This window comes from Myripristis murdjan, chromosome 6 (genome assembly GCF_902150065.1).
Source record: "Myripristis murdjan chromosome 6, fMyrMur1.1, whole genome shotgun sequence".
NCBI classification, from domain to species: Eukaryota; Metazoa; Chordata; class Actinopteri; order Holocentriformes; family Holocentridae; genus Myripristis; species Myripristis murdjan.
In genome coordinates this window covers 21,368,981-21,396,166 of record NC_043985.1, presented here as the reverse complement: position 1 = coordinate 21,396,166, position 27,186 = coordinate 21,368,981, and the positions used below count along the sequence as shown (strand labels likewise).

The 27,186-nt window shown below is 43.8% G+C and overlaps 2 protein-coding genes across 2 annotated transcripts; both read left to right on the top strand.

The window, feature by feature from the left end:
- The first annotated feature begins 1,567 nt into the window (after nucleotides 1-1,567).
- kcp (kielin cysteine rich BMP regulator) lies at nucleotides 1,568-26,451 on the top strand. The gene is made up of 46 exons (XM_030053887.1): nucleotides 1,568-2,333; nucleotides 2,874-3,412; nucleotides 3,725-3,797; nucleotides 4,709-5,016; nucleotides 5,220-5,388; nucleotides 11,412-11,485; nucleotides 12,169-12,262; nucleotides 12,961-13,043; nucleotides 13,141-13,234; nucleotides 13,319-13,398; nucleotides 13,497-13,582; nucleotides 13,745-13,835; nucleotides 14,127-14,226; nucleotides 14,405-14,490; nucleotides 14,963-15,056; nucleotides 15,176-15,325; nucleotides 15,482-15,588; nucleotides 15,664-15,757; nucleotides 15,876-16,049; nucleotides 16,152-16,234; nucleotides 16,334-16,427; nucleotides 16,871-17,053; nucleotides 17,171-17,341; nucleotides 17,483-17,656; nucleotides 18,131-18,213; nucleotides 18,312-18,402; nucleotides 18,485-18,567; nucleotides 18,675-18,848; nucleotides 20,019-20,198; nucleotides 20,396-20,660; nucleotides 21,006-21,088; nucleotides 21,174-21,267; nucleotides 21,343-21,516; nucleotides 21,686-21,768; nucleotides 21,985-22,105; nucleotides 22,239-22,321; nucleotides 22,986-23,085; nucleotides 23,460-23,548; nucleotides 23,648-23,750; nucleotides 23,851-23,993; nucleotides 24,300-24,472; nucleotides 24,712-24,823; nucleotides 24,914-25,015; nucleotides 25,136-25,300; nucleotides 25,445-25,745; nucleotides 26,140-26,451. Exons 1-46 carry the CDS (start codon nucleotides 2,228-2,230, stop codon nucleotides 26,358-26,360), a joined length of 6,330 nt encoding a protein of 2,109 aa, XP_029909747.1. The 5' UTR covers nucleotides 1,568-2,227; the 3' UTR covers nucleotides 26,361-26,451.
- Nucleotides 5,508-10,747, top strand: LOC115360760 (uncharacterized). The gene is made up of 6 exons (XM_030053889.1): nucleotides 5,508-5,765; nucleotides 6,271-6,297; nucleotides 6,663-7,407; nucleotides 7,518-7,837; nucleotides 7,981-9,194; nucleotides 9,312-10,747. The coding sequence occupies exons 1-6, from the start codon at nucleotides 5,613-5,615 to the stop codon at nucleotides 9,502-9,504; spliced, it is 2,652 nt and encodes an 883-aa protein (XP_029909749.1). The 5' UTR covers nucleotides 5,508-5,612; the 3' UTR covers nucleotides 9,505-10,747.
- Nucleotides 26,452-27,186: the final 735 nt, after the last annotated feature.

The window sequence follows — 27,186 nt, the reverse complement described above, 5'->3', positions numbered from 1 at the left end:
AACATTTTGTTGCATTTGTGTGTTTTGTTTGAGCTCATGTCACTTGAACATGGTGGGAAAAAAATCTATCATTAAAAATCCAGATGAGGACGTGCGGAGAACTGGTGACTCTTGTTACACAAGATATTGACAAATATACAAGAAGTCATTTAACACAAAATTAAAAACTTGCTGTTTATTCACAAATAAGAAATTTTCTCACACACGAAGGCTATCATACTCTCACTCTGCTACATGTATATGACTAGTGCTTCTACACACACACATACATGCACACACACATATGAAGTGCATGCATTTTATATTTAAAATAATAATAATAAAAAAAAGTATTTTGCTGTATATTTGCATGCCTTTGCGTGTGTGGATATTTCATATGTGTACAGGAGCAGCAAAGATAAGCCAATGTCCCTTTTGGCCTCACAAACAAGCCTGTCAACTTCCGTTTAATGCATAGATAGTGCTTGCAGTTCAAAGGGTAAAGGTCCATTAATTACAAATAGATGTAACATCATTATCTTGCTCCTTTTAAGCAGTGTCAGTGCTCCTCTGAAGAACATGGCTGGGTTGTGGATTCTGGTGACACTGGAGGCTGTTAAATAATTTAACTATAACTTAGTAAAGAGTCTGTAAACAGAGGAAGATCCCCACCACACTGTAATATTGCTCTGCATTTGCTGTTATTTTAAAAACTGATCATCTGCTGAATTATATCCATGAGAAATCCTCCATGAATTCTTTTATCTCTCACCCACTTCTTCTGATTGCCTATGGGAGAGATTGGGCATACCTTACCAATAAAAAAAACTGCCATAGCAAGTCCTGTGGGGAAATATGATTATTACAGACTATAGCAGGCATGAGTCATGGATGAGGACTGGTTTGACATCAGAAGGCTGGGGAGTTTTTAGTTAAAATCAGGTGTTCTTTGTAGGTGTGTGTCATATCATGGCATTTCATTACCTTTTATGTGCTGCAGCAATCTGGTTCCCTTTCAGTGCTTTCAGTGGATACAATCATTAACTACATGGGAAGAAATCCAACCTCCGATTGCTGGCCTGCGTGAGTGAGGGGCCTCAGAACGATAAAGCACTCTTGTCTAAGGTGCATCCATTAGAAACACACCTGGACATGTTGACACCAGGCTTAAAATCACCAAAGTCTGTCTTTCTGTGCATGTGTATGTGTGTGACTGTCAGATGCTTTTATGGGTGCACGCCAAGCCTTGGTGTAACATAATGGGAGCAGCAGAGATGAATCAGACAACAACATGCAGGGAGGGAAAAGACTTTTGGAGAGGTGGTGGGGGACTGAGTGCAGTGGGACATGTAGGGGCTGTTTCCAAAGCACTGAAACATGACTACGTCTGTTTACCCCCGCCCTCCCTTTTCCCTACACACACACACACACACATTTTGGCAGCTACAGCATGGCTCCCCTCCAGTCTCCAGACCAGGTTTTAGCTGATTACCAAAAAGGGGGTCTTCAGGAATCAACACCACTGAGCACTACAGGGTGGGGAGACTTTTTTTTTTTTTTCACTAAAACAGAGGAACAACAGAGGAAGAAAGGACTCTGCTCTAGACTCTCCAGAGCTTTCCTTCTGGATACTGGAAACTGAACGAGCCAGGACCCTGAGAAAGAGAGAGAGAGAGAGAGAGAGAGAGAGAGAGAGAGAGAGAGAGAGAGAGAGAGAGAGAGAAGCCAGTGACCACACACACTGCACACCTGGATTTTTTGTTTGGCTTTTCTTTATTATTATTTTTTTTTAGTTATATTACATTAATAATGTAGTCTTCTGCCAGCTAATATAAATGATAACTTTTTCTGAAGTGGTCACTGTGCCTCTTCCACACCCAGATCCTTTGTGACCATGCAGCGAAAGTGTGCGCGGCCCCAGGGGGAATGTGACTGTGTGATTTTGCAGAGAAGTGACGCTCTCTTCTTGACCCTGCCCGCATCCAGATGTTTCATGTTTCCCCTGCGCGCCCTTTGACAGAACAAAACGCGGAGGGGGGAAAAACGTCTATTTGGGAGCAACAAGGACATCTTGGACATACCGCATCTTGTTTTTGTTACTAAAACCAAAAAAAAAAAAAAAAAAAAAAAAAAAAAAAAAGCAGCAACAACTCCAAGGAAGATGATGATTCGGGATGTTCTCGCTCGCCTGCAACTTACGTAAACTTTTTTAGATTGCAATCGAGGTTGTCCAATTAGCGTCTGGACAATGGAGACTTTCAAAGTGATGAAGACGCTTCTGCTTCTGGAGATACATTTGCTTTGGATTGCTCCTCTGTCTTTGCAAGATCATCTTAGTCACAACCACGAGAATGGTAGGTTGACATTGTTGTAGACTCTGCAAAAGTCACGCGTCTTGACACAATGCAGGATATGCTTATTCAGTAATTCCAGTGATAAATAAGGGACGCTTTGTGAGTTTGTCATGCTATTTTGTCAAAATCAAGCTGCACAAAAAGTATTCTCTTGTAACTTGAAGAAAGGGCCCAATGTTTTAGGAGTGTTTAAAAGTTCTGTATTGCACTGGGAGGACAGGCAGATCAGACCTATCATGTTGGCCCATGAGTGCTGTGTGATGCCTCAGTGCTGTTTGAGGTCAGTGAGGCGGCCATGTGTGAAGGGCCGATGAATGGCCTCTTTCTGATGCCCTCTTATACAGTCTCACACACATCATGACCCAGAAACCACACAGAAAAGAGAGGGCACGACCTCACACGCATGCACACACTTTTGGGTATCTAGGTTATGGATATGTAGGTGCTTTTATGGATGTGTGTGTGTGAGTGTGTGTATGTTCGACTGTTTGATGGCTGTCTGTGTAAACTCTGACTGTCAGTTTTATTTGTCCCCTATAGTGATTGACCTTCTGGCTGCACTAAACATGTCCCACCCAATAAAAGGTGTGTCCAGAGTGCTGGCGGAGCATCCCGGCACCTTGGTTTACAAACTCCGCCCCAGAGCACCTCACCTCACCCTTCCTCGTGAATACTCCCACTTCCTCTTCTCCAACCTTCAGGGCAGCATGGGGGTACATTTAGTGGCACGTCAGACATTAGATTCCAGCGCCACTCTGCTTTCTTTCTCCTCCGCATCTTCCCCCATTCTCCAAATCTTCTCCTCCATCCCTAACAACACCCTGCGTTTGGACTACCAGGCCGGGACAGGAGCTCGGGGCCTCACCAGCCTGCACTTCCCTGGAGGAAACCCCTTCTCTGGGACAGACTGGGTACAGCTGGCCCTGGCGTTGGAGCCTGATAGACTGATTCTGTTTGTAGACTGTCAAGAACGTGTGGTTCTGCACAGGAAACCAGAAGAGAGGATCGGTCTGGCGCTGCCACAAGACCTTGTCATCACTCTCGCCAGCACACCAGGGGAGAGCAAAAGCAAATTTGTTGTGAGTTTGTTGCACATGTCACACAACTCTGCATATTCCTGTAATGCTGATACATGGATACATGTGACACATAAAGGACAGTATTGTTCCTTTTACCAATATGTCCATTTTTATTTTGCGGATAAGAAAAAGAAAAATGAAAAAGACAGCTGGGTTTGACATGTTTCTATACACTACAAGCCACTTGCAGTTTTACAAAAGCACAGTTTAGCAGTCGAACCTCATATCGGTGTACTTTGATGAATTTACAATTGTTTCTACCCTGCTAATTCTTATGCTTCCATTCAATTCCATTTTTTTTTATTTATGTAGGGATATCTGAAGACAGCTGAGATCTCCATGAGAGCATATCTAAGGCGGCCGTGGCACTGTGTCAATATTACAGGTAAAGGGAAGATTTATCTGTGTACCAGACTGAGTTTAAATTATGTGAAGGTTTTCCCCACACAAAAGCAGGCCCAAAAAGAAACATTTGTACAAGGAAAGATAATCAGGGTATCTCCCATTTTCTCAGTGCGTACTCAGAGGATATAGACAGATGTGCTGTGTCTGATGTTTATGAGACCCTATAAATGTCCTCCTTGCAGCCACTCGGATCTTTAAAATGGTTTCAAAGGGCACTGGAGAGCTCTGATGGATTTTCTGATTGTGTGAATATCCAAGCATGTTTCTGTGTGTGTGCATGTGTGCCTATGCATCTGTTCCTGACAGCACGCTGTGGGGGTTTCCCGATGTGGTCAGAGTTTATGCCAGAGGCTGCAGTTGTCAGAGTTAGTTCTGTCTTCACCTCCGCCCGCTCTCCTTTCTCACCGCTGTTTGTTCCCTCTCTTCTGGCTCTCCACAGCTGCTTCATCTGTATATTTTTTTATTGTTGTCTCTGAGTGCTCATGTATTGGGAATGGTGCAATTGACTGTGTCTTTTATCACTTTGCGTTTGTGTTTGTGACAAGGTTTTCTAAAAAGTCAGTGTAAAATAGCCATGTCCTCACTTTGCAGCTCTCTGAACAGCAATCATGAGCAGCGAGACCCCAGTTTTCACAGACGTCTCATTCTCATGATGTTCAAACCCTGAAGCTGGACCACCCTGTTTGATCTGTGCATGCATCCATGTTTATCTTAGGTCATATCCTTTGACTCCCTCATGGGGAAAGTCCTTACAAACATTGTTTGTTTAGGCCTCCTCGGTTTAGTTCTCCATGTACAATAATTGTTTTAATTGTTCAGCAATTATTCAAGGCTTTTTTTCTTTTACACTTCCCTCTTTTCACAGCCACTGCTCTCTCTTTCGTTCTCTAGATGTTCTGCCTCCATCTCGTCACACAGACACCCTTAGCCCGGATTCTTTGGCTGACAGTAGTCAAATATTCCACACGGATGCCTCCAACAGTAAACTCCAAACCCCCCACAGGGCGCAGCACCAACCCAGCCATTATCCCCAGGATTTCCAGAAAGATCAGCCCCTCAGAGGTGTGGTCCTGGGGCCTCCTGGATCTCCTCCAGGGAGCAAGTCTGGTTCCCAGGCACAGGAGGAGGAGGAGAGGATAAGGGGGCTGGAGCAGAGGCTGGAGGAGCTGGCTCGTATGCTGGACATGGTCAAAGATCAGGTGCCCACTACTCTCAGAATATCTAAATAAATATAATCAGGCTATTATATGATATGAACATATGTGAGATATGAAATACAATGTCACATAACTTCATTGTAGATGAGGTGACATGACAATGTGGGACATGATGGGTCGGGACACAACAGAGCAGAACATGATGGGATTTAACACGACTTTTTTTTTTTTTTTTTTTTTAACAGAATGCAGCCTTGCAGTCACGTGTACAGTACTTGGAAGGATGTGAGTGTGTAAGGCGGCGGTGTGTATGGGAGGGACGTGAGATGGAGAATGGCCAGCACTGGCAGACTGACCTGAACACTGTGTGCACTTGCACATCTGGAAAGGTCATATGCCAGGATAACATCAAGGGTAAAAATGGCTCAGCTTCTGTCTGTCTGTTTCTCTGTTTCTCTCACTCCATATTCCTCTGTCTCTCTCTCTCTCTCTCTCTCTCTCTCTCTCTCTCTCTCTCCTTCCCTCCTTCTTGAACACACACCTATATGCAAACACAAACATATTGAAATCTTTGATGGAAGCACACTCTTAACAAACTAACGCACACATCCAACTGATGCTAAGTAGCTAGTTTGCAGATGGCTACTCCTCTCCCAGACCCCTGTCTGTCTAGCCCTTGTCAAAATGGAGGTGTGTGTTTCGCCTCGACCTCCGACCCTGCGGGGTTTCGCTGCTCCTGTCCCCCCAACACCAAGGGACCGCTGTGTCACAGTCACAGACAGCTGAGACAGGTACCAGCAGACTGGAGTAGTGGCTTAGAGTGTTAGACTAGACTTTTAGTAGATTAGCTTGTAGTCATACAGCAAAAAATGTGTGTGTGTCGCTTCTCTAGTTCCTATTGTCTGTATCTGTTACTCATTACAAAATAGAATTGTGTTTGGGTTTGTTTACGTGTGTATGCCTCAGTGTTACATATAGGGCTGTGTGTCATTTTGCTGTTGTTTTTGACAAATACTGCCATATGATTCACAAATTTAGTTTTGCATCATAATTTTCGCTTTCACTGAAAAAAACTATTAAAATGCTGCTGCTGATGTGATTTTTGCAAACAAACATATACAAATGAATACACTTTGTAGGCCATGGTGTCTCTGTAGCACGACAATACTTCATTCACTTCAGCATTTTGTCACATCACCATGCGTTTTCAGCAATATGTCGATTTATTGTTCAGCCCCAGCTTCATAGTAGTATGTCATTTTGATATCAGTTATTGTATGTTTGGTTACCTGACAGGTCTCCAGAACATATCAAATGCTTGAGGTGGGTCACAATCGCAAATGAAAACCAAGGTTTGAAATTCTCTTCTTTCCTGTCGTCGTAGTTTGTCCTAGTTTCACACCGTGCGTTTTCCTTTTAGTTATTTGTCTCTGTTACTTCAGTGCTCTGCTACGTGTTATAACGCTGTGTGCTGTGATAGTAGTGGTGTACTAATGTAGCTGCTAAACAGTTTTTAGATCAGTCTTGTGATTCTCTGCTGACTTGCCCATGGTTTGGCTGTAGTGTAGTGTTAGCGTGCTGCAATAGTTGTGCTGCGCTTTGCTTTAGTTGTTTTTTAGTACTAGCTACAAGCATTCCAGTAGGGACAAGGTTGGATAAGAGGCACCGTATCCACCCCTCATTTCTAGGCATGTTGGACGCCGAGGCCAGAGAACAACTGTCAGGGGGTAAGGTCGATTCAGCGTCGCTGGGCCTTTAATCCCACCTCTGGCTTCTGTGAGGAGTTCCTCTATTGTACGGGAAACAGCAGCAATAACTTCCCTTCCCTCAGTGCCTGCAGGGATCAGTGCATGTTGGGAGCCTGCTGCATCCGTAAATCAAAGCAGGACCTTTCCAGTGGCCGCCAGGATTACAGTCAACATGGATACAACATTTCTTATGTGGACAGCGCACTCGGAGGTTATGATTTGCATAATTTGGAGGATGAAATCTGGTACAGTAACATAGACGTTAACCTTACTGAACTGGACGATGTGAGGGAGAACGCGAGAAAAGAAGGATCGAAGAAAGACCAAGACGGTGGACGGGTAGACTGCAATGAGGATCCGGATTTTGTTTACACCTGTGAGTACATTTCCCTGATGCAGTGCCAGGCTTTGGTGAAGGACCTCACTGGAGAGGCCGTGAGCTTCTCCCGTGGAGGGAAGTGCTCTGAAGTGAGCTGCGGTGCGGGTTGTGGATGCATCTCTCAACGCCAACTCTGGAGATACGGGGAAAGGTTCAGGCAAGGCTGTGAAGAGTGCATATGCACACGTGGTGGCAAAGTTGACTGCGTGTGCACATACCTGACTCAGCGTAAAGAAATCAGAGACCTCACGATGAGAGAGAGGAAGTTGTACCAACGAGCGGTGAGAAAACTCCACACCAAGCCAGGTACACCTGCGAATCAAATCCTTGGAGTCTGTTTCTGTCCTGCACATTTTTAAATTATCTGTATATTTGTCCATGACCATTGGTTTACTTGTTTTTATGTGTGTGTCAAGGTGTATGGGAGGGATTTGCGCTGTTGAGAGCTGAGTTCTCCCCTCAGGCAGGTGCCCATCCTTTCTTCCTGCCCTGGCACCGCTATTTCCTGCGGCTAGTGGAGCGTGAGCTGCAGTCATTGTCATCATGCCAGCTGGCGGTCCCATATTTTGAGTGGACGGTGGATTCTGGGTTGATGCAGACCTCAGCTGCCTGGCAGGCTGGGCTGTTTGGAGGAGATGGCGAACCAGGTTCAGGCTGTGTCTCCTATCATCCGTTTCAGAGCTGGACGGCCCGTTCTCGCTGGTCCCCCTGTCTGAGACGGAGTTTCAACTCCTCGGTTTGATTAAAAACTTGTATTCATCTAATAGCCAGAATTACAGCACTCTCTATGTATCTATCTGCATCCTTCTTACTTATGTTATTCCCGCTGTTAGTCATTGTTTCCAGGTTTGTCTAATTATTTTCCACTGCTCCCCTTAGGTGTGGTTGCCAGATGCAGTGACTGTCCAGAGCATTGTGAACCAGGGAGACTTCCTGTTGCTGTCCCAGTCTCTGCAGGCCTTCTCTGGGCTCTTTAGGCTGTGGGTCGGGGGTCATATGGCCTCTCCTCTGGCTGCTTACGACCCTCTGTACCTCTCACACATGGCGTTCATGGACAAGCTCTGGATGCAGTGGCAAGAGAAACATCAGCATACGGAGGAATTCTGGCAAATTTATAAAGACACACAAGCACCTAGAAACGACCATGCTCAGAGTGACATCCACTACCCTGCAAAGCATAGGCATGTGAAGATGAAGCCTTTTGATGTTACCCCTGATGATGTGATGTTTTCACAGCAGCAGCTATGCGTTGTATATGTGCCCATAACCATCGGTGCACCTTGCAATGTGACGTCATTACACACCCACACACTAAGAAGTGACTACACAGACGACTACAGCACTATGAGATACGGCAAGCATGGCTTTGACAAGCAGCTCAGTGGATTTGATAACGATGGCTTTGACAGCAATGGGTTCGACCCGCATGGATATGATCGTGACGGCTACGACCATAGTGGATGGGATCGGTGGGGCTACAGCAGAGATGGCTTTAATCGTGATTTCAACGATAGGGAGGGATATGATGTGTCTGGTTTCAACCGTTATGGGTTCAACCGCTCCAATGTGAGCTGGTTTGGCATGAGCTATGATGGGATCTTAGAGAAAGAGAGGAAGAAGGAGCATGGAGAGGAGGAGAATGCTGAAAAGACAAAGATGCAAAGGGATAAGATCATGTCAGAGTTCTTCAGCAACAGAGGCTACAGTATCTATGGGTTTAATCCGTTTGGTTTGGATCGGGGTGGTTTCGACGCATTTGGCTTTCGAATGGATGGTTACGACAAAGACAGCTGCAACTGGTTCTTCAACGGGCCTCACTACCTACGGTTCTACTTTCACACACAACAGCAGCTGATGTCGTCCAGCACCAAAGCGCTAAACCGCATAACGCGCACCTGCCCGCCAATCACTTCCCTTCCCCAACACTGGGCCACACAAGACTGGATGGCTCTTGATCCTGAAGAAAGCCGTGCTCTGATCAGTCGACTAGAGCAAGAATGGGCAGGACAAAAACAGGCTCCAAGTGATGATTCTGCTATGGCAGCTACTGAGAATACCAAGGACATATGGCTGCCAGTCACACCCGATCACAGGTATTGGTTTTACAAGAAGAAAAATGCCAGTAGTGACGTAGAAGATAGTTAGAGGTAGTATAATTCAATTAACCCGTCTTTTATTTTATTGTTATCTGCTTTCCCTTGAAACACCAGGTTGTGTTTCAAGCTCTACTGGTTCAGTGGCTGTCCCCTTGGCTCTGCGCCAATCACCTGCCCCGACCTCTGCCGCCAGGCTCGTTGCCATGGATACCCGGAGGCTGTTTGCCATATGCACAACTGTGGCTCCTGTTTCACGGAGTGGCTGGATCCAGTCACTAGAAGTCATGTGATATGCCATGAATGGTAACCACTGGATTGTCCCACACAATATGGAGGAATGAAGCATTTTCCCAGGAAGTGAGAAGAAGACAGACAGTTCAGTGCAGTCACTCTGTGTTGACGCAAGAGTCACAGGAAGCACCTCATGGACAAGGATGAGACTTTACAGGAATGAGACTATTTGACTCAAACGAAATAAACATTTATGCATTGCCAATTTATAATAGCACAGCACGCTATATGTTTGGATTCACATACCTCATTGCAAATGGGTTTACTGGCACTTTCATATTTGATATTAATTCTGCCTGCTTCATGTTACGGCCGAACAAACGTGGTAAACAAAAAAAAGTTATATTCTGGTTATTTTGACAGATAATGCAATCGCAATATGATTTACGATTTTATTGGGAATGATCGTTTTTGCATCTTTTTGTGCATCTGGAGAATAGGCATAGCATCTCTGCAGCAATGCAATACTTCATTTAAAATGCTATTTTGCCACACTTTACCTGTATCAAAAGATTGCAGTTTCTGCAATTTGAATATTGCACTTGGTCATACTACAGTTTCAGTAATATTTCGATTGATTAATTGTTAAGCCCTACGTTTCTCTGTATTGTACAGTTGTTGTACAAAATGACTCTAATTGATGTCTGTGCTAAAGGAAGTAGCTCTTTCCCATGTGCTGCAGGAGAGGGATTTTGGTGTTGGAGTGGCCTCATTATGGACTCTGTCCCTCTTTCTTTCCCCCAGACACCCACTTGCAAACATTATGTAAAATGGGTTCTGTCCTGTTTAGTGTACAAATTGTACAAAAGTACATAATATAGACAGAAAGTGTGCCCACACGGCCCACTGTCCCTCTCTGTGAGTTATTTCTCAACATCTTCTTTGTCCCGCCTCTTTGGCTTTTGTTGCTGTCTCTGTCTTCACTTCTCATCCTTCCTCTGCTTAATTGTTTCTGCGTGTTCCCTACTAAGACTCCAGCGGCACCCAGTTGATACACACTCTCAGACACACACTCTCACACACACTTTGATCTTATGCATGCTTGGTTGGCTAGAGGAAATGCCTGTTGGCTGGTGGCACAGTAGGCAGCCTCGCTAGCCTCTCTCGCTCTGTGATTATTCCCCTCTCTCACACACAAACACATTGTTTCTGTCCTTTGGTTAGTCTTCATTAAAGTGATTATACGCTGAAATGACCAAGCTAAGCAAAAATAATAACTGATGAGCCCACTGAAAGCCTTTTAAAAGTTTTTGAGCGACTTTGCCCCTCCGTATTAGATATGCATTATTCTAAATAAAGTTTCCACCAAAAGAGACCGCCACAGAATGGGAAGAAGTGGCAGTGAGTTCACATCTGATTGTGTTTTGTTCCGTAAACTTGAAACTGGCATCGTAACAAAGTCTCCAGTTCCTTTCCCTCTCTCTGTCTCTATCTCTTTGTCTGTCTCTGTTTCCTACAGTAAATCTGTTTCAGTGTTAATAGACTTGGCCATGGTAGTCTTTAACGGCTGGAGGGCTGCAGGCGCGTCTGTTTATAGTTATGGTTCGTAAAACATGGTGTGTGTGTTTGTGTGTGTGTGTGTGTGTGTGTGTGTGTGTGTGTGTGTGTGAGCATGCATGTGTATTACATCAGGACCAGGCTGTTCTGTCATTACTGGAGAGCAGAGCCAGATGTTCACCAGTGACCTAGAGAAAGGGTGAAGGAAATACGTATTTGAAGGAGAGAGAAAGAGGGGCTGGTAAAGACGGTGGTGAAAAGAGGACAGGAGGAGACACTAGCTGTAACACTCAAGCTCATTTCCAAGTACCTTTTCTCTGTCCATGAATAATCGGCACACACACACACACACACACACACACACACACACACACATCCATGCAAATTTGTATGTACTCTGTAACTTGTGCCATGTCTCCTATTCAGGGTGTGGGTTGGATGACAAACCCCATAATGTGTCGTACAACACTATAGATGGCTGCCAAACCTGTACCTGTGGGGTGAGTGCACACACACACACACACACACACACACAGACACACACACACACACACACACACATTCCACATATCAAGGCTTAAAGGACCATACTAGTGATTTTGCATGTTTAGCCTAACATCTGCAAAATGTATATACCTCATGTTTCTGCTAATCTTTTCCCAAAGCAAGTAGTCATATTTTAGCAGTCCGATCTCATTTTTGCTTCTTTTTATCCAGCCAGTGGTTTCCATTTATTCCACTTCAATATGAAAATGAACTCTCAGCGATTTCAAATTTTCTTCACACCAGTATTCCATCACTGTAATAAAGTCATCCATATTAGTTTTCCTGAAAGCAGCAGTACTGCTGTGCTTTGATGGCTTGAAATTGGGTGGAGTGAAATGGTCTCTCCACCCCAGAAAATAGTCCCAGGGGAAATGTTTCCAGCCAATTATCATGTCTGTGGTTTATGAATGTTGATGACTTTGTTTGTCACAGAAGCAAAACATTAGAAGTTGGGTGTTTCAAACAAAAATTTATATCTGAAAATCAATTTTAATTATATGTTGTTAAATCTTTTGTACCCCCGCATAGTTTTCAAAATGGTTTATTGCAATGTAAAAGGTTGGTTATTTTATAGTAAACTGGCCAAACATTCAAAATCCCTGGTAGTTTCACTTGATAATACACCTGTTGCCAACAGGGTGGACAACGGCAATGCTATCCCAATCCCTGCCATGTACTTGACTGCACAGAAAAGGAAATTATACCTGGAGAATGCTGCCAACGATGCAGAGGTCAGTAACACAGAAAACAATACACAAATCTCAATGTGAGCATGAATTAAAAAAAAAAAAACAACGTAAATGTGTCTTTGCACTGTACATCACCCAAAAATCCTCTAATTAGATGCAGTGGTGCTCTGTATGTTTGTTCTCTTTAAAGGTGTACTGTGTGAAATTGCACTGAAGTGAGAACCTTTTAGTTTCAACTTACACAAAAAAATAATGTGGAATAAGCACGAAATTCAGTGGTTGAGTCTACATGGTTTTCATCATTGGTCCAGCTTTATGCTCATTCCACTTTTTTTTTTGTTTTTGTTTTTGTTTTTGTTTTTGTTTCTTTTTAGACCACCAGTTATAAAACTAAGGTATGAGCACCCCGAATGGTCTTTCTGTGGTTTTTAGGCGCTCCCGCCAGAAGGAAGAATAATTAAATTTCACTGTTTAACTCATCACAAGTTTTCCCAAACACAGAATGTACAAGAATACTGTCCCAGTGTAATTTTCTCTGTCATCACTATTGGTCCACCTACTCAGCTGACAGTGCAATAAGAAATCAACACATCATCACCAACATTTTCCTATACAAGGTCTCTGGCCCAGAATCTTATCAAGTGGGTGTCAGTTTGGGGGTCCATGACACGAAAATGCACAAGAATGTTTGATTTAGATAGCAGAACAGCGTAATTATCTGCTTAAAAACATGTTGGCAGGCTGCGTCCATGCCGGTATCCGGTACGAGCACCGAGGCAAGTGGAGATCAGTGGAAAACCCCTGTGAAGTCTGCCACTGTGAGGTTGGTGTGTTGCTAACTCTCTGCCAGTTTCACCTCCTATTCCTTCAAATAACCTCGCTCATCTCTCGTGGCATTTTCAATCTCTTGCTCTCACCAGGAAGGCCGTGTTCACTGTGAGAGGGACAGGTGCCACACCCCTTGTAGGAACCCTGCCTCTCCTCCACCCAATACCTGCTGTCCCGTCTGCCACGGTGGGTTTCTTTACTTCACTGCAGTATTGTGCGTCCTCACTGGCTCGCAGATGTATAGAGTGTGTGTGTTCATGTGTCTTGCAGGCTGCGGTGTGAACGGTCATGACTATCCTAATGGAGCTGTGATCCCTGCTGAAGACCACTGTCAGGAGTGTATATGTATTGTAGGCTGATCTTGATCTTAATTTTTTAATCTTTTTTTTTTCATCAGTTTGGTTGTTGTGTTTTATTTAAATAAGTGTGTGTTTTTCCCTTCTCCCAGAATGGAAATGTGGCATGCTCTCCCGTTGCCTGTCCTGCCCTATCTTGTCGAAACCCTGTCCAGCGTGCAGGAGACTGCTGTCCACGGTAACAAATCAATCACTCACTGAACTTCTACTTTGAAAGTGATACAATAAGTTTTCCAATACATGATGTGATTGTGTAAAGTTGGATGTAGGCTTTTCATGAAGAAACTGAAAGACAAAAATTTCAAACTTCTTAATTATGGTGTGTGTGTGTAACATCCAGGTGTGAGCAGTGTGAGTATGAGTCAAAGGTGTATCTGGATGGACAGAGCTTCTCCTCCAGAGCTGACCCCTGCCTCCGCTGCCGCTGCTCTGTGAGTGTGAAATGGGAACACTATGTGCTGTTATGTAATTTTCCTGTCACTGGAAAACTGAAAAAACTCTTGTTGTGTTGGCTAAGTTTCATGACCCTAGGGTGCGAGAAAACCTTTCAAAGCCAATTATTCTTTCATAAATTAATGGGTATAAGGGGTGAAAATGGGGCTGTTTTTCTCAAATTCCGAAATTTTGGACCGAGCTTCGTCTCTAACAGCAGCTGAATGTTTGTGAAAAATGCTGGATCTCATTTAGCCTTTGACAAGTCCTTCCTCATCACTGTCTGTTAGGCAGGTGAAGTGTCTTGTGAGCGTACAGATGCATCATGCCCCACACCACGATGTAGCCATCCAACCAAGCCTAAGGGACAGTGCTGCCCCACGTGTGATGGTCAGTATATTGAAAATTTATTTTAAAAAATGTACTTTCCATAGGTCTGTGTATTATTATTTCCTCTATTGTATCTCTTTGTTCTTTCATTTTGCATCAGGATTGTAGTTTCCACTCTGTTTCAGCTTGAGCAAACATAAAGTAACTGCATATTTGTGTTGTGTCTGTGCACCTACAGAATGTGAATATGACAGGAGGGTGTATGCTGATGGTGCAGTGTTCAGCCCTCCTGGGAGTGGACCCTGCCTGCAATGCAGGTGTAAGGTAAGTCTGCACATTCACAAGAAAAAGTATAGAAACCTATGAAAAAAAAACTTGAACTAGTAATGCTCCACAATATATTTTATTCAATGGACAAACAAGACTTTCTCTGGTAAGGCTTCACCCTCTAGGGCAGAAAAGTTGTTTCATTTTCGCATAAAGCTGAAATCTGTAATGTTTTTTTTTTTTTTTTTAAATTAATATATAGTTACGATAGCCATGTGTACGGAGCAATATATATAAAAAAAAATTACCATATTTGTCATGGCTGGAGACCTTTTCTATACCTTTATATAACTGTTTTGGAGAATAACATGTAGAGCATTGTTTTTAAACTTTTTATTGCATTTTATTATATTCTTTACAGCACACAGTGATTGATGTCTGTATAATTACGTTCATAGGTGTGTATCCTCACACTTCTAAATGTAAATGCACTCATTATCTATATTGTGTGCATGTGTTGTTTTTGTAGGGTGGAAATGTGATATGTCGTGAGGAGAGGTGCCCTCCTCTCCAGTGCTCCAACCCCATTATAGACCCACATCTTTGCTGTCCAATCTGCAAAGGTATTCAAATATATACACACACACACACACACACACACACATTCATAGACACATGCATGTGTACATGCATGCACATAAAGCTCATCAATAATATATTGAAACCTTTGCTTTTTCATTAGTGTGTGTTCTGGAAGGATTAGAGTATGAGGAGGGCTCCCGGTGGCACCCTGAGGGTCCCTGCTCCAGCTGCACCTGTGTGAATGGAGAAACTGTGTGTACACACACACAGTGTCCCCCAACGGACTGCCTGTATCCCACCAGGAACACTGGTAGGAGTGTGTATGTGTGTATATAAGAACACTGGTAAGGGTGTGTGTGTGTGTGTGTGTGTGTGTGTGTGTGTGTGTGTGTGTGTGAGATTCTCTTGGTGCGTGCGTCTGATATTGCGTCTACATATCCTCTACCTTATCTCCTTTTTTCTCAAGGCTCCTGTTGTGCAGAGTGTGACAGCTGCACCTATAATGATCGTATCTATAGCAACGGACAGAGGTTCACAACCCCTGATCAGCCCTGCCACATCTGCACCTGTCTGGTGAGAACTCCTCTCTGTTCTCTTACACACAGTTTCCATCTCTGATCCCGCTGACACACTCTGCCTCCTCCTCAGGACGGCACTGTGGAGTGTAAGAGAAGACCCTGCCCACCACTCAACTGTACCAACTCACACACACCACCTGGAGAGTGCTGCCCTAAATGCCCAGGTTTGCAAACACACACTCAGCAGACATGGTACAATATGGTTCCACATTTTTTCTTTGTGTGTTCTGCTACATACAGTTAATCAGCGCAGTAACAATATGCTTTGTGTGTCTCTCCCAGACTGTTCCTTTGAAAACCGTGTTTTAGTGGACGGGGAGGCTTTTCCTAACCCTGTGAGTGTGTGTGAGGAGTGTAAGTGTGTGAGTGGCAGGATAGACTGTTATCCACAACAGTGTCCACATCCTCACTGTAACGCACCTCTGGCTGGAACATGCTGTCAAAACAACTGCAATGGTGAGGAATTATCACTGCAATAAAGGAATAAACACACACACACACGCACACACACACACACAGTAACATGTGACTGTTACACATTAAACTACTCTGCTTCAGGTTGCAGCTATGCTGGAAAGGAATACCCCAATGGACAGGAGTTTCCTCATCCTACTGATGCATGCAGGACCTGCAACTGTATAGTAAGTTTACTAACAATCATAATCTGACCATGTTGTGCTGATCACCTGTGGTTCCTCTGAGGCCAGGGTTTAATCAGATCTGTGTTGTGTTTATTGTAGAATGGCAACGTCCAGTGTCTGATGAAGAGGTGCCCACCCCTGCAATGCTCCAACCCCAACCTTCTGCCTGGGGACTGCTGCCCCCAGTGTCCTGGTAAGAAACTACACACAAAGAGAGTTGAGAATTTGAAGATGGATGAGAGAGGGAAATATAGGTAAAGGTAGTAGCGTATGTTTTTTTTTTTTTTTTTTTTTTTTTTATGAATTGATTTGGGTTGAAATCTTAGGAGAGAAGCCCCTTTGCCCATGATACAGTTGATTTGATGCTGGTGTTGATCCGGCTCTGATATTTCCTTCATGCCAATTGTTAGCCATATCCATTATGCTGCGTTCATGGGCTGGTGGAAGGTGCATTGTCTTGGATTTCCACCATAACTGCATACATGCATGGTCTTTTCTTGGAGAAGCAAATGTGGAAGACAAACAATATGCAAATTTACATGCACATTTTCAGAATGCTGAGGCAATAAGATGAGTGATTTACTCAGAGCAGAGCCGTGTCACTACTTTTCATAGTTTTCACTGATGTTCCCTCAGATCCTCCTTCGGACTGTGTGTATGAACGGCGACCGTATAGACACACAGAGCGTTTCTACGACCCAGTTGACACCTGTCGATCATGTCTCTGCAGTAACGGGACAGTTCACTGTCAACGCAAGCCTTGCCCCCTCGCCCCATGCTCTCACCCAATCTCACAGGAGTGCTGCCGGACATGTGAAGGTAAAAGCTTCACAACCTGGCAAGACAAAGCAGTTTTGATTACATGATGTCAGCTATGATCACAAAAAGACTCATTTTGTGTTCTTATTTTGCGTCTACATTTCTTTCACTCTGCAGGCTGTCTATATAACGGGCTAGAGCGAGCTAATGGGGAGATCTGGGATGACGTGTCAGACCCGTGTGGAGTGTGCACATGTCGTGAGGGCTCGGTCAGATGTGACAGGAAGCAATGTCCGCCCTCCAACTGTAAAAACCCAGTCCAGAGAAAGTGTTGCAAAGCCTGTGATGGTGAGTGAAAAAAAGTTGGAGGGGCCTTCTATCTGTATGTTACCATGTATGCTTGAATCCACCATTTATACAAGAAGGCAAGAAGGATGATGCTCTTCCTGTCTGTAATCCTTTTCTCCTCCTGCCTCCCTCTGTCTGCAGGCTGCATGTATCATGGTGAAGAATATCCCGATGGCTCTGAGTTTGTCGATGGGAAGGACCCTTGTCGCACATGTGTTTGTTATGGAGGTGATGTCATCTGCACCAAGTTACCCTGCTATGGCGACTGCAGCCACCCTTACACCCCGCATGGGCAATGCTGTGGAGAATGCAACCGTATGTTTTATTTTTGGATATTTTACTCATGTTTGATCTAACCAGCAATGCCACTCTGAGAACAAATATCTTTTTCAAGTAAACCCCGGTCAAAAAGGCACTTCACACATTTACACTCACACAATTTAAAAAAATGAAAAACGCTGAACCTGAATCAAATAATAATTGCAAAACTCTACACCCATGCCATTTCAAAACCAGTTAATGGCATGAGTATAGATAATCAAACAGATTTAATATTTATCTTGCATTTAAAATCCAAAATTATGATGAGCTGCTTGAGTTTCAGGTGTTTATACGGTTCATTGGAAGATTACGGTGCATTGTTGTCTTGCTCAACCCAAAAAATACTGATTGGTATTAGGGCAGCAAAGCAGTAATAGCTTAAGTATTCTAATGAATGTACACACATGTAGACACTCATAACATAAAAAGCAATAAAAAAAAAAAAAAAACTATATCTTTGCTTGACAGGCTGCTTCTATAACAGAGCGGTCCTCACCAGTGGGCAGTCCATCCCTGACCCAAGCAACCCCTGCTCTGAATGTACTTGCCAGGTAGCACAAACACACTCACATCCATTCACACACACATGCGCACTGAGTAATCTACTTTGACAGTGTGTCAAGCTGATGTCTGTCGTCTTCCTTCATAGAGGGGCTCTGTGCGATGTGTGAAGAAACAGTGTCCCGCAGTCCTCTGTCCTCACCCTGTCTCCAACCCATGTGGCTGTCCTGTCTGTGATGGTAGGCCACCTCCCCACATACCATAATGCACGCCACAAGGACTGTGCTCATGTAAATAATGACGGCTTTGCTTTGTGTGTAGGTTGTCTGTTCCAAGGTGTGACTTACGTCAATGGGCAGGTCCTTCCTGGAGGAAGAGGAGGGTGTCAGGACTGCACATGCTCAGTAAGTGGGAAAAGTGCTGCGTCTACCTCTGGGTGAGTGACTCATGGCCATATCATCACACCTACACCTGTCACTGATTTTTTTTTTTTTTTTTTTTGTCTCCACAGAGAGGTGAAGTGGTTTGTACGCAAAGAAGATGCCCCGCTGTGCCATGTCCTCACCCTGCCCTGGACGGCTGTGGGTGTGGAGTGTGTGATGGCTGCAGTTTTCATGGACGGGACTGTTTCAGTGGAGAACGCTTCACACACCCTACAGACCGCTGTCAGCACTGTTCCTGCCTGGTACTCTGCACAGATTTTTTAAAATATATATATGTTCATTATAGACTTTTAGGTGAAATAATTCCATCCTGGGAAACTGCTAAGATTCAAAGTTTGAAGAGAAGCGAACAAACAAGTTAGTCAGGTTTTTCTATTAAGTGTCTTGGACCTCTGGAGAACTAGAGGTCTGATATACACCAAAGTGAAGAATAATGCTGATCCACACTGACCCAGCAAACTTCATCCCAACAATCCAAAAGTTGACATTTGGCTCTAGAGTTTAGAAAATTACCGGACGCCCTGGTGGCTCACCGTGGCAAGCGTGTACCACATAATACCAAGGATAAGCCGCAGCGAGCTGGGCTTGATTCCAGCCCAGGCCCTTTGTTGCACATCATTCCTTCTCTCTGCCCTGTTTCACCCTTCACAAATCATAATAATTCAAACTGTCCAGGTAACAACAAACTGTCAGCTTATTAAGAAAATGGGGATCTCATTGAAATGATTAAAAGTGATGTTACTTTTAACGGATCTGCCTGTTGAAGAAGAAAGAAAGAGAGGCTTCTGAAACATTGCAGCTGTGTATTAAACATCTCTGATCTAACTGCTCCCACAAATCTATTAACATTTGATTTTGTTTCTGTTGTCCTGCTATAATTATCCTACTAACAGCTTTGTAGTCAGCGGAAATTAAATTTTGTGGTACAGTGCTTAATGGCGGGTTACCGTGCCAATCACCATGGTGACGTGTGATCTCACCGATGCACCTGGTTGGACTAAAACCAAAATGCAAATGAACTGTTCACACCAACACAATGTTTTGAATTGTTGGCACCCACTGCAGTTGGTTGGGTCAGTATTGAATAACCTCAAGTCTTTATTGTGATAAGGCTTACCACTAAAATGTTTGAGCTCACATGTTGCCTTTATCAGGGTACCTGTACCTGTACTTCAGGTTATGTCAGGGTTTACATAACCTGGTATGAATCCTTCCAATGTGAGCATCTTACTATTCTCCTATCTGAAGAGTACCTGATATTTATTGTACTTTGCACATGAATAGGCTAAGTAGCATTCCTTCACTGACTTTGCCTAAACTATGCAAACATTGTGCAATTGTGCAAGTTACTTTGTAAAGAAATACAGTCAACCTCATCGTGTTTGTGTGTGTGTGTGTGTGTGTGTGTATAGAATGGTGCAGTGGTATGTGTGCCTGCATCTTGCCCGAGCGTTGCATGTGCACATCCAGTGACCCCACCAGGGGAGTGCTGCCCCGTCTGCACAGGCATTTGTCTGCATCAGGGGAGGGAGTATCAGTCTGGCTCCTCCTTCACACCGCCCTCTGACTCCTGCTCTTCGTGCTCCTGTCTGGTTAGTCTGAAAATGTCATGTGTTGATTCATAAGAAATCATATGAAAGTGTAAATGGCCCAACTCTAAGTAGTTTCACTAAATAAAATTCTCTGAAATTAATTTTTCCCTCATTTTAAGATCGCTTTTTTTTCTCCTTTTTTTTTTTCTTATTTCTCTCTCTCTTGTTCTCATGTGCCGCCGGCTTCTTTCTGTCAGAATGAGGTGGTGACCTGTCAAAAGAGACCTTGTCCAGTCCAGTGCTCCCATCCGGTTCCATCAGATACCTGCTGTCCTTTGTGTGACTCCTGTCTGTATGACGGTGTGGTCCACGCTCACAGACACACCTTCACACTCTCCTCCAACCCCTGCCAGCGCTGCACCTGTGTCAGGGGCACCGTCACCTGTGTGCCTGTCCTCTGCCCACCAACACCCTGCGCCCAACCTGTAACCAAGCCAGGACAGTGCTGTCCAGAGTGCACAGGTACTTCGCGATTGTTTGATATTGATATTGTGGGCCTATGTATTTACTATTAATTTCTAATGGATGATGGATTTGTCCATGGATTTGCAAACTGCATTTTTGCAAAATGACCTCAATTTTTTTGGAGCATGATTTAGAGGACAAGTTTCATAGGTGTTTTATTCAAAGGTTGCTTTATTCAAAAAATTTTAGGGCGATGATTTCCATTGAAATTGAAATTTCACAGTTATACTTTATTTTGACTTTGTTTTTTATACTGTTAGTCATAAAGGCACAAACTCTACCTCAAACCAGCTGCTACTACTTCAGTAATTTCCCTCCTTGTTCTCTTTCTCCCGTTCGCAGTGTGTATGCTGGATGGACAGGAGTACAGTGACGGCCAGAAATGGACCCTCAGCTCCAACCATTGCTCGACATGCATCTGCCAGGTCTGATTCATCACTCCCTATCACTGTGATTGTCTTTTTCCTCCATATCATTGTGTTTATGTTCTAATCTCTGTGAGTTTTCTAGGGCGGCGAGGTGCGGTGTTCATCTCCTGAGTGTCCCAAGCTGGCGTGTATGCATCAAGTGACTGACCCAGGAGCCTGCTGCCCTCGCTGCAGAGGTAACACCATCACCCAGTAAGAACCTTAGTCACAGGAGGGAAAAATTTGACCAGTGACACAACGCTTCTGCTCAGGTTGTGTGTATGACAGAGAGGAGCATGCAGAGGGCAGCAGCTGGTTCGCAGACTCCACCCCCTGTATGACCTGTATGTGTGTGGATGGGGTGACCACCTGCTCTGAAGTACGCTGTCTGTCTCCTTGTGTCAACACTATCAGTGTGCCTGGGGAGTGCTGCCCCGTGTGTGCAGGTAACACACATCCATCTGGTCTGGTCCTGTTATTTACAATTCATCCAGCTGCAAAAGGATACAAAGCACTTTGTTCTGTGACAGATTAGGTGTGCATATTACTATTAGGAATAGATGTTTGACCCAGAGTTGTGGTGTTTGATCATTTCATACGGGTGTGTTTGAGTAGACTGTGTATTTGAGGGCAGAGTGTACGGCCCAGGAGACAGCTTCCAACCAGCTGATGACCCCTGTCAGATCTGCACTTGTGAGGTATGGTACACACAAGCCTGTCACTAAGGCTGTGATATGTGACATTTTTTTGTTTTGTTTATGTTGTTGGCTTATATGTATTCTTTTTGCCAAGCATTTTCTGAAATTGTTTCCAAAGTAGTTGCCGTGGATGTAGCTGAAGATGTAGTTGCAGTGCTAGTAAATCAAATGAAATCATGCAGGGTTACACTCTAATCCCAGCTGTGTGAATCCCAGGTGATGCCGGATGGAGAGCAGCACTTGAGATGCTACCGTAAGCAATGTCCCAGTCTAGTGGACTGTCCTAAGAACAACATCCTGTTCTCAGGCCCGGACTCCTGCTGTCCTGTGTGTGCACGTGAGTACATTCACAGTCAAACTGCATTTCAAAGTGCATTTCACAGTATACATATATACTATACTATTTGCTGAACTGTCAGTCAGCTTGGTAACATTTATGTTTGTGTGTGTGTGTGTGTGTGTGTGTGTAGAGCCTCTCAGTAACTGCACAGCTACACTGATCGGTAATGAAGTCTTGGCAACTGACGATCCCTGCTTTACCTGCCAGTGCAAGGTATCACAGCAGCAACCTTTTCCAAGTCCTGATCATGTCTTGAGTCTGTAGGTGTCTATGCTATTAATATTCACCCTTAAAGGGACAGTACACAGTCTATGACTACCTCTAACTGCGACAATGGAATTTCAACTACATCAGCAAATCTCTATCACAGTTTAGGTAGCCTGGTATTATTGTTTTCACAATAGAATGAGTTCTTTATTATGCAATCAAACAGAATAGATTTGCAATAATAATAATAAAAAAAATAGATTCAAGAACTATTTATACCGCAATGCAATCAAAAAATGTTTTATTGCAAGTAGAATAAATTTGTGATTAAAATGCAAATTTTACTTTTGAATTGGCAAACAAAACTTTCGGATTTGCAAACAACAGTTTTTGATTCACATTTTAATCACTTTTTACTTGCAATAACACATTCTCAATAGTTTTGCTCTCAAATCTATTTTTGATTGCAAATCTATTGTTTGATTCTCTAATAAAGAAACAAAAAACACTCCCATGAAACAGTGAGTGTGGGCCAGGAAGTTGTTGTATTGATCCCCTATAAATATATTAAGTTGATATTGTGCTGTAAGACAGTAAATTCTTACTTAGTTTACCTCTCAGTGAGATACAGACTATCTCTGATGATACTGTGTCTGTGTCTGTTTTATAGGACCTGACCTGGACCTGCCTTCACCAGAGCTGCTCACCACTTACCTGCCCTCCTAATGAGCAGTTCACCCCCCCAGACTCATGCTGTCCTGTGTGTGAAGGTGAGATACTGCCATCATTCCCTTTTTCTGTTCCCTCTGCCCTCACTGGCGGACGAAATTCATGGACAAAATCACCACACACAACTTCTCATTTAGCCGAGGTGCCAAAATTAAAAACTGAATGGAACAAAAAGAAAACTTCAGCATGTTCCAGAGGGAATTAGATTTTCACTTTTTGCAGTTCAGCAGTTTATATTCCCTCAAGGACAGTGTCCAGACTTAGATTGTACATCCACATACATTAATATAATGTATAATATGGATAGTAGCCACGTGTATTCTAAGATGTGAACAATGAACATGTGCCCTAATTCTAACTGGTATAACGAGCATAACTGTGTATTCATACATGCATGTTGCTGTATTTGCTTCAGATTGTGTGATTGAGACTCAGAACATCCGCGTGCCCAGCGGCAGCAGCTGGACAGACAGTGATGACGACTGCGTCACATGTACCTGCAACGTGAGCCGCACAAACAAATTGATCATGCAGTGTTTCAAGTGAAAACACAGTTTGTAATGGAGGAATAGCAATCTGTTTTCTTGCCATTTGCTTCCTCAGCTGGGCCATATTGAGTGCAGCATCGAGGAGTGTTTACCTGCGGTGTGTCTGGACGGCCAGATACAAGTGAAGACTCCAGGGAAATGCTGCTATGATTGCCAAGGTACTACAGCCAGCCAACACGGCTAGCATCACAGGTAGTGTTTCCTGTATGTTGTCCCTAATAGATTTTGTGTGTGTTTATGTGTGCGTGTGTGTTGCAGACTCAGGGGTGTCATGCACGTACCAGGGCACAGTCTATCAGTCTAATGAACAATGGGAGGTAGATGAGTGCACCAGCTGTACTTGCGTGTCTGGAGACGTGCACTGTCACAGTGAACGCTGCCCTCCCCTCACCTGTGCAACAGTCAGTATACACACATACACACACACACACTCTTTCCCCCTCTCTCTCTGTCAGTTTTATAGCAGAGTCTGAAATGCTCCTATGATTTCTGTTTCCCATCTAACTCTTCAGGGTTCAATCTCACACATCAGTGCTCTGTTGAAATACATTACTTGTCTGACATTTCTTAGCAGTAATTTGATTCTGTCTCACTCTGCAAAGCTGCATTTTGACTTTGCAGAATTTTATGTGCTTCCATCTGGCTCTCCTCTGGGTTACTTACATTGGCGCAGGATGCATGCCTGAGCTGTGTGTGTTTGCTCTTAGGATGAAATGCCAGCAGTTGTCCCAGGTTTGTGTTGTCCCCATTGCTTGCCTCGCCCAGCCACCTGCATTGCCTTCGGAGACCCTCATTACCGTACCTTTGATGGCCGCATGCTGCACTTCCAAGGGGCGTGCACATATGTGCTGGCTCAAGACTGTGAGGGTGGAGACTTCAGGTGAGGGGATTACCATGGTTACCTCATATGTGTGTACTGATGATGTCTGGTGAAAGTCTTGAAAGGTGTATGAACAGTAAATGCACATCTCAAAAACAGTCCATAACTTGGTGTAACTGTAAATAACACTTTAAATAAAGACACATTGTCTGAAATAAAGTGCTGAAATAAAGTGTGAGAAAGAGTAATACTTTCCATTTTTATTCCCCATTCAGTTAAAGTCCTATTTGTTTTTGCAGTATTCACGCTACTAATGATGATCGTGGACGCAAAGGAGTGTCCTGGACTAAAGAAGTGACCGTGTTTATAGGAAATGTCACAGTGCAGCTTCTCCAGGATTGGGTTGTGAAGGTTTGTGTGTAAAATTACTGCATATGTGGATGCATAGTTGTGTTTGTGTTTCTGGTTCACAATCCTCTGACACATTTCTACTATCTTCAGGTCAATGATAAGGTGGTGACCCTGCCCTTCCTCAAAGAACCTTACATCTATGTAGAGCGCCAAACCAACACCATCTTACTTAACACTAATATTGGCCTGAAGGTACAGAGCTTCTCCTGTATTTCTTCATGTCTTGGTAGATCACACTCACCTGCACATACTATCAGTCGCTTATTGGACACTTGCAAGGCTGTCACACACTTACCACTTGCCCATCTTTAGGTGCTGTGGAGTGGACGCTCACACCTGGAAGTGAGTGTGCCGGGCTCATATAAGGGTCACACCTGTGGCTTGTGTGGAAACTTCAACAACTACTACCAGGATGATCTCCGAATGCCCAGCGGACAGATCAGCTTGTCAGAAGCAGACTTTGGCAACAGCTGGAGGGTAAAAAAATCTAACAATAATCATTATCAGTATAACCATAATTTTATTAACAATAAATAATTACTTATGATACAGATTACACAAGTCTTTGCTACAGTTCCTTGGATCCATAACTCCATCCATGTACATCTGCCATCATTTTAGGTGGTGAACCGCAGCCATTCCCTCTCATCCTGTCGCCATGGTGAGAATGTCGACCCCTGTAAGGATGCAGGCTACCAGGCCAGGAAGGGGGCTAATGCCCGCTGTAAGGTCCTAAAGTCTGCTGTCTTCAAGCCCTGCCATCGGGTGGTGCCTCCTGAGCCGTGGTACGGGGCTTGTGTGTACGACCTTTGTGCCTGCGGTTCCAACACTGATGAGTGTCTGTGTGATACTCTGGAGGCCTACGCCGGTCAGTGTCGAGAGGCCGGGGTCAAACTGCAGTGGAGGAGTCCATCGCTGTGTGGTGAGGAGAGCACACATGCACCTGTAGTCATTGTTACTTCTCATGATGAAACTGTCAAAGCAGCAATAAGTAACAGTTTTACTTCCTTGAAGCACATATTCCTGCTAAGGATTAATAGAGCTCAATGTTCAATGCTAGTGACAATAACAAGAAAAAAATACTTGAGATTTCTGGCTGTCAGAACTCACTTTCTGCTCTGTTTTGAGCAGAAAATTAATTTAGAGCAGGTCAATATTGTTGCAATTCCTCTTGGTCACCAATAGAGGTTGACAGAACTCAGATTATTTAATACTGCTTACCTGTTATGATGCATAAGCCTCCTATTCTCTTTTTACCCCCACCAATTCTCTCAATCTATTATTTGTGTTTTCTCCCTGCCATTGTGTCTCAATAGCGGTTGGCTGTCCAGTGGAGAGAGGCTTTGTGTTCGATGAATGCGGTCCTCCCTGTCCTAAAACCTGCTTTAACGTTGACGTACCACTGGGGGTGATAGAGAGCCACTGCTTCAAGCCCTGTGTTCCAGGCTGCCAGTGTCCTGCTGGTCTGGTTCTGCACAACAACTACTGCATACCTCCAGAGAAATGCCCCAAGATCATACACGGCAGCTCCTCGTGATGCACACGTTTGCTCATTTTCCTGCACGAGTGCACTCTTGCACATGCACACGCACACATTCACTGTGCACAAACATGTAAACATGAACATACACACACACACACACACACACACACACACACACACACACACAGCCACCCCCATCTACCTAGGGTGCAATTACCTAAGGACTGCAATAGTCTTCTGTGTTGCATTGACTAATTTGGAAACAGTAGAAAAACCTGTGGATAATACACGTGTTTGAAGTAGAATGTTGCATTTTTGTCTTATCAACATTTTGATATGATATCAGTATTTATCTTATGTCACCTTTATATTTATGTGTCTGTCATAGTGTATCATCTTGTGTTACTTTGTCTACATTTTATTATCGTTCGGGCCACGAGGGCTTTGCAGCAATGAACTTAAAAATCTTTGCATATGGCCAGTTTGACAGAGGTTTGGCCAGTCAGTATTTCAGTAACATAAAACAGACATGTCTTCAAACTTGTCTGTCACATCCAAGTGAAGTTTGACTGCTGCTGGTTTGTTGCTCAGTGCCAAAGTAAACTGACCAATCATGTTGTGGATTTTTGTTTCTAAAGGGATTAACATTGTAAGCAATCTCACATTAAAATGCCATACATAGCACTGAACTTTAACACGACACCTGGGGTTGCCTGTCATTATAATAAGTTTACATTTAATTTCCATTTTGATGTTTCGTCTACTTACCTTTTACAGAGTTACAGGTTATTGACCACTGTCGGGTTGATTTAACAGTTTCAACATGCTTATTGACCAAATGAGTATATATTTACTGTACACATTCAATTTCTGCACTGTA